General features: G+C 32.0%; 1 protein-coding gene across 1 annotated transcript; it reads left to right on the top strand.

The window, feature by feature from the left end:
- Positions 1 to 3,937: 3,937 nt before the first annotated feature.
- Positions 3,938 to 5,914, top strand: LOC111613491 (nuclear hormone receptor family member nhr-25-like). The gene is made up of 5 exons (XM_023354846.1): positions 3,938 to 4,078; positions 4,198 to 4,514; positions 5,172 to 5,294; positions 5,383 to 5,610; positions 5,722 to 5,914. The coding sequence occupies exons 1-5, from the start codon at positions 4,036 to 4,038 to the stop codon at positions 5,734 to 5,736; spliced, it is 726 nt and encodes a 241-aa protein (XP_023210614.1). The 5' UTR covers positions 3,938 to 4,035; the 3' UTR covers positions 5,737 to 5,914.
- Positions 5,915 to 7,185: the final 1,271 nt, after the last annotated feature.

Genomic DNA, 7,185 nt, shown 5'->3' with positions numbered 1-7,185 from the left:
CACATATAACTACAAAATTACGGTAGAATTTCGTTAATCCGGCACCGACCAAACGAGTTGTGCCAGGCAGTTTCGTACCTTTGCAAAATTTGATGTTATATGTGATCTGAACATTACAGATATGGTTGTATATTTTTACTAGCGCATGCTGCTGTATCTAAAAGTGTGCACAGTCCATTTAATAAGTCTCAGGATTACTTTTATATATATACTCGTATATATATTACTTATTATTATATTCCTCACTATTCGGTAGCATTCATTTTGTGCCTGGCCGAACCCAAGATGGACATGAAAGAAGGATCATCTGAAAACCAACAGAACAGAAACGGTTCAAGAAACACGTGTTAAACGCCTCTGCCATTCACATTCGGAATTACATATGACAGATGCCGCATTAACGAATCTCTACTGAAGTGGAATCGTGTGGAGAAAAACTTACTATAGACGTAACCGAAGAAAGGCCGAAGCTAAAAAGTATACAACCAAAAGAGTAACTTATCATAATTATTAGAATCATTGCTTTTAATTTAGGATCATAATCTTCAAATATAAATATATAATAACTCAGACACGTTTCTATTATCAAAGTATTATATGATAACATAAGTGGCAAACTATTTGCATTAAGTCTCTCAATGAGTGACCAAACTTCTGAATGTCGAATCACTAAGTTTCTTAATTCAGTGTTTAAACTCGGATGATTCCTTTTCATAAAGTACATATCAATCAAAATCTCTGTGAATAAACTGTGTATTATAAGAATTAAAGATACGAATAACAATAGAAAATGAAATGCACTTCCTACAAAAACAATACTCCAAAGGCTCATTTCTACCGAACAAAATATTATTTCCCAATGATAATTATTTTCTATTATCAAAGCCGGTATGACGAATATTATTACAATTGTCACTAGTATGCTTATAATACATGTCATGGTAAATATAATAACACGCCACCATAACTGAATATCAATTCTTATCTTCTCTTGTAAAATATTCTCAATTCTTACATTCAAAACGGGATTGATTCTGTTACGTCTTAGAAATGTAAACAAGTATAATACAGTAAAAGAAGCAATAATGAATGTCATTTTCACAAATATATTATCTTTACCTACAACCATTAATAAGGCGTAACAAGGCACACTCCGCTTTAGTGAAGGAATCGTGACGAAAGTGCTGATTAATAAGTGAAACCAAAGCAAAATTTCAATAAATCTTTGATAAAAACGTTTCAGAATGCCATAAACACAATGCGAACGATAACGATTACAAGGAGTAAAATATTCCCAACCAAATAATAAACTCGCTGATAAATATGGTTGAAGGAAGCATTTCAAACAAAATTTTCTATCGTATTTCTGTTCCATTGTCGAAGATTTTTAATGGAAATTTTGGTCGGTAGTTTCGTCGAAGTATCTGAACGAGAATTCAACACCACACTTGCTAGGTTACCTTGGTAATAATAGAAAACGAGTTTCGATCGAAATCCATTAACGAAACATTTACGGTATGATATCAGGAAATGATTAATGGTATGCAATAAATTATTCATAAATTGTAATCGATAGTCTTATTCTTAATTTAGTGCATAACTGTTTACCCTGTTTGAAATTAATATTCTTAATTTGTGTAATTTTCATACTTTTTGTATAACAAAAGACGCGCTTAACTAACATACTTTACGTTTTATATTTATTAAATTTTCAAGGTTGAATTGAAATATTTCCTTAAATATTTCAATAAAGCGAGTTTAATAATTTCCATAATATAATAGAAAATTATTAAAAATATGTTTTTTAATTAATAAAGGTAAATTTCGGAATAGTCTATTATATCTCTTTTTAATTATTAAACTGTTCTTTAACATAATAATAAGAATATTGTATTGATTGCAATTGACTGCAGAAAAAAATTAATACTTATGTGTATTCAATTATTTTATTTATTATCCATTCAATTTTTTTTTTGTTTCTTTTTATTGTTTCATCCTGTTTACAAAAGTAAGCAAAATACGAAGACATTTCTCAGCAAAAATAGTTGTAATAAAGGTAATTTGTCATAAATGAAGTATTTAGTGACAAATTAGCTTTATTACAACTATTTATGGAGATAAATTGTAGAAAATCTCTAGATATCTGTCAACTTTAATGAAAATTAATTAAGTAAAGGCGAGCTGAATAAAAGTCGTGGCCTGATGGCCGAGCTGTCAAGGTGACAGCCTACCGGTTCGAATCTGGATGGATCGATAAATCCCCTGGATTATTTTAGGGGTGATCTGTCCGGATAGTTTAGGGCCCCTGTCCCTCACCATCTGTAGGCGAAAAGAGACCCATTTACTGCTCACAGGGCAGAAGTATGCAATGGAAATGTTGTGTACGAAGGCAGGGTGAGCAGCGAAGAGGAAGTGTGTCAAAATATTTGTTCGTTCGTTTTTTATACTGAGACAATTTGAGGTGTTTATTATTTTAAATTTAAGTAAAATTTAAATAAAAATTAATTTATCTTTAAATAAACTCCTTTAAGTTTAAATTCTGTTGTCTACGATCGATGGAAGGGCATACCTTAGATCAGATTAGAAAATTTAATGACATTATATTTTAATGACATAACGGGCTTGAATATTACGGGAATAACGCAAACGCCATTTAACGTTATATGTTTATAATTATAAAGTATGGTAAATGTAATGTACAGTACGTGCTGTTCAAACTCGCTAGTATCTGTCGCAGTAATCGTTACACCCGGTGTTATAATCGTAAACTTCGAAGATGTTTGCAGTAAAACATATTATAATGGTTGAGCTCAATCATTCGCTTTACTTACCTGATTTGCTCTTGACGACTTTTTTGTTTCCACAATTGAAGAGACAGAAATTTGCAGATATTCCGGACGTCCAGATCAGCATGGCATCCATTGTAAAGGCCATATTGGAAAAAAAATTTTGTAAAGCATTCCAGTACTTATACAAATGTTGTCAAAAGTTCATTGTATCAGAGTGATTATTTTGAACGCCAGTAAAGTTTTGTTTCAATTATGTTATGAAATCATTCTTTATTTTGGTCATTCACGGAACGTTATTGTCACACCTTGTATAATGTCATTAAGATGCTAATTTCTTTCATTATCTTCGGATACACCCTCCGTTATGAAAACTAGCTACCTAAATCACTAACTTTTCCTAACACTTTTTGTTTTTTACTTGGTAGTTAGTAGTGTTAGCCCAATCTTTGACATTCTGAAAGCAAGTTCCCTTGGCTCTCCACATATTAAATATCTCTTTGTAAAACAATCCAGTGCTAAAAGGATGTTATTGTCAGAAGATCCTCTTACAACATGGTCTGAAAACAATATTTCACGTTTTTAACATAAAGTGGTGTGAGATATTCCCTATACTTCCTTACCATTACGGCCAAATAACAAAGCGGTCAAGGTGTCAGCGTACCACTCGGAAGATCAGGGATCGAATTCACACGGGTCGAAAAATCCCCATGAACGTTTCGGAAGGTGCTCTGACCGTATGTATCGGTCCCCCGACCCTTACTACTCGATAAACCCATTATGTCTTGTCAAACCCATAATGTGCTTGTTAAAAAAAGTTTTAGGTCCACGCATCTCGGGTTTTCTTTACGTCTGTAACGCCTAAATAGGGGCCAGTTTCTCTTAAAAAGACTTCCCGGAAAGCATTTCCCTAGCCAGATCGGCCAAGTGTTGCCATAACTTAAACAACAAACAAAAGAAGTTCTCTTAATGCCCACAGGCAAAAAAGTGTTAAAAACCTTTCTTGTTTGATTTATCACAATTGATAATTTCATAAATTCCAACAAGTTATGGTAATTAATATTTATAAAATATAAGAAAATTAATTTAAAAATATCGTTGATTCTGTAATTATTATGCAAATTACTGCTGGAAGTTTATCGTATAAAAGAAATAATTGAGACTTAATTTCTTTCATGGCAGCAGGAAAGTTTTAACGATTTTAACTTAAGTATTTACAATTTTTTTAAATAGTTTTAATCATCTAAATATGACAAATGTCGAACAAATTGAACAATTCAGATCAGGAAGAGGTAATTAAAATTTTATGTTTTATATATTATTGTTCCATTAAAGTTTTTTAAAATTTATATAACAAAAAAATATATATATTTCATAGAGTAAATAATCTACATTCATATTTACTTTTCAGGTGGAAATATAGTTTCTATATGCAAATGCTGCGGACATCAGGCATGGACAGACTATTATGGATATTTTGCGTGTAAATCTTGCATACATTTCTTCATTAATTGCATCAGAAAGAGGAAAACTTTCTCCTGTGTGAACAATGACGGAATGTGTCGATTAGAGCAAGTAAAACGACTTAAATGTCATTTTTGCAAGTTACGGTACTTATACAGGCTAGAAATGAAGCCAAAAATGTATGGAAGACACGAAAACAAATGGTATATGAAAGACGTCATACCACAGTTGAGAAGAAGAGCAGCACGACAGTACGATCCTAAGGTAATTTTCTTTTATTTTCCCTGCTGTTATTTATAAATAATAGAAAGTATTAGAATCTTGTCAGTTTTGACCCTCCCTAGTTTTTCGAAAATGTTCAGGTTTTGACAACTTCTAAACCCTAAAAGGTCAGAGACGATAAAAAACATTTCGTGTGTGTATATTGGTGTCTATTTTATTTTACTTGATATCTCAGGATGGAGTAAGGATAAAGAAACGAAATATGGCATGGTAGCTTGTGTATAAGGGGCATTGACATTAAATTTTTGGATAAGGGTGCAAATGTTAAATTGTTGTTGTATATTAAATAATTGTGGATAAGGGACATTGATATTAAATTTTGGTAATTAACGACGGACTGTGAAGGGAGATAGAAGGGTGTCATATGTTATATCTCGAGAAGGGTCAGACTTAATGAAGATGTTATTAGTATTTATAATTTTATACAAAACTCGTTCCTACCCTACTCTCCTAAGCTTTTTGCTATTCGATAACGAAAAAAAAATCTTATAACAGATTGCACCAAACGTAAATGTATTTATAATATAAAAGTTATTTTTAAATACAATGTTATAACAGCTGGGAAACTCACGCAACTCGTTGCTAGATTTTTAAAAATTTAATTTAATTTAGTGAATAGTTCTCATTCTTTAATTTCAGAATGCGAGTATGTTATCGGAACGGAATTTAATAGATAAATTCTGGCTTTGGAATATTCAAAAAAATGATGTTTGGATGAAATTTGTTTTACCACTTGCATTAAAAAATTCAAGAAGTATCACGGTAATTATAGTAATTCTTTATCGCTAATGATAAAACAAAATTATTATTATTTTTTTTTATTTTTATTTATTTATTTTTTCTAACTAAGTTGGACAAAACTGTAATAAAAAGAGGGTGCATTATGATAGCTGTTGATGACTCTTTGCATGCCCACGATGTACTAATATGTGAATTTCAATACTTTGATCCTTATAAATGCCATATTTTAGCTCATCAAAACCTCGGAATTGATTGTTTGAATGTTATACGCAAGTTTCTTAACAGTTCTGAAAGAGGTTATCCAACTTTAGAAGAAGCAAAGAATTATGTGCTTTTGGTATGTAATAATACCGAACTATTATTTTATATAGACATTTTTAATTTCTGTTTTTACATAGTAAAATGCTTTCTTATATCGAATTAATACGGTTAATTTTTTTCCTTACAGGGTTTATTGCCTTAAGAACTTGTAAATTTTATCAGTTGTTTTAACTCTGATGTATGTATTTACTTATAATAAACGCATGTTTTAATGTAATTTGTACATATTGTATTTTATCCGCTATCTGATGTTATAATGCATTAAATGTCTGAGAAAATTGGAATATGTAAAAGTAAATTTTTCATAAATAAACCATTAATACGCCTTTCTTGCTGAGATGTTTTTATTAATCAAAACACTAACGTTTTCAACGTAATAAGATAGGCCGTCTTCAGGTTTCTTCGTGGATTGCTAATGATGGGAAACGCCTAGCTGTGAGGTCAGTCGCTTCATTCCATTTTACTACAGAGCCTTCTGTTTGTGCCATACAGAATAAAACTGTGTTGCAGTGCCCTTTATTGTGCTTAAATTTAATACTTAAATTCCTTCTTGTGAAGTCAACATAGTCCTTCTTACTTCCTAATTGTTGATTTTCAAAAGGAATTCTATATACGCCTGCTTTTTCTTTTTTGTTTTTTTAAGTATGCTTAGATTGTATTGAAAGTTGTTTAATGAAGTACGGTAGTGCGCCAGAACAATTTGGTTTGGTTGGATAAGGCACCGAAGCACATGAAAGTTCTATCAAAGAGTGATTCCCGGGGGAATTTTATATTAAAAATGGTCATATTTAGGTTTTAGACACATGAAGATCTGCATGGAGAAATGCAACCCGTTGAGAAGCGAATACGTTACCAATTACCAAAGTTTAGTGGTATACTGGTGGACTCAGCCCAACAATGATTAATTAGTAAATTTACCAAAACGATTTTTCCAGTGTTTCTTTTCCTTTTACTTTCGGGGAGCTAAGCCCTTAGGCCCACCCTCTAGGCTCGCTACTGATACGAGGACTGCAATTTTAAGCGCTTTTGTGAAGTCGTGGACTGAAATCTGTAAACAAGACTTGAGTAAAATTTAGTGATTGGCACTGTTTTTATTGATTTTAAATTAAAGGGCCTTGTTTTGCGATCAACCGTATTAAAAATGCAGAAAATAACAGAACGCATTTTCGCAGGTGCAATGCCATACGTTATAATGGTTCATCAGAAGCCTAGAGGTAAAACCAGCGTACACAGATCGCAGATTCGTGCCATGCAAACGAACCGATAGCATACAGTGTTCTGGGTTTCTTCACGTGTCAAATACTTTAATAGGAGCCAGTTTTCCATTCAAATTCCAAGGAAAAACCTTTCCATATCACGTGTTACATTACAATTTAAATAACTTTTGACATTACTTTATTCCATTTATCTTCCTGTTGATATGATCCTAATCTCTAATTGGCCCGCTATTGAATGATAATTTGCTCTATGTATGCTTCACATTTCCGTTCCTGTGACAAAAGTTTTCATTTCCCAAATTCTCGAACTATGTTAGAGCGAAACCGTACTGTAGAAATGCCGTGATGTACGAAGGATATATGTAATATTTGTT

Source organism: Centruroides sculpturatus, unplaced genomic scaffold (genome assembly GCF_000671375.1).
Source record: "Centruroides sculpturatus isolate CEXI.00-Female unplaced genomic scaffold, Cexi_2.0 scaffold1764, whole genome shotgun sequence".
NCBI classification, from domain to species: domain Eukaryota; kingdom Metazoa; phylum Arthropoda; class Arachnida; order Scorpiones; family Buthidae; genus Centruroides; species Centruroides sculpturatus.
This window is presented reverse-complemented; position numbering and strand designations above follow the sequence as displayed.

What these genes read in the sequence shown, in the direction of transcription:
- LOC111613491 (XM_023354846.1), top strand. Translation starts at nt 4,036, where the DNA reads ATGACAAATGTCGAACAAATTGAACAATTCAGATCAGGAAGAG. An exon ending in ACAATTCAGATCAGGAAGAG is followed by an intron (nt 4,079 to 4,197) that starts GTAATTAAAATT and finishes TTTACTTTTCAG; the next exon opens with GTGGAAATATAGTTTCTATA. An exon ending in AAAATTCAAGAAGTATCACG is followed by an intron (nt 5,295 to 5,382) that starts GTAATTATAGTA and finishes TTTCTAACTAAG; the next exon opens with TTGGACAAAACTGTAATAAA.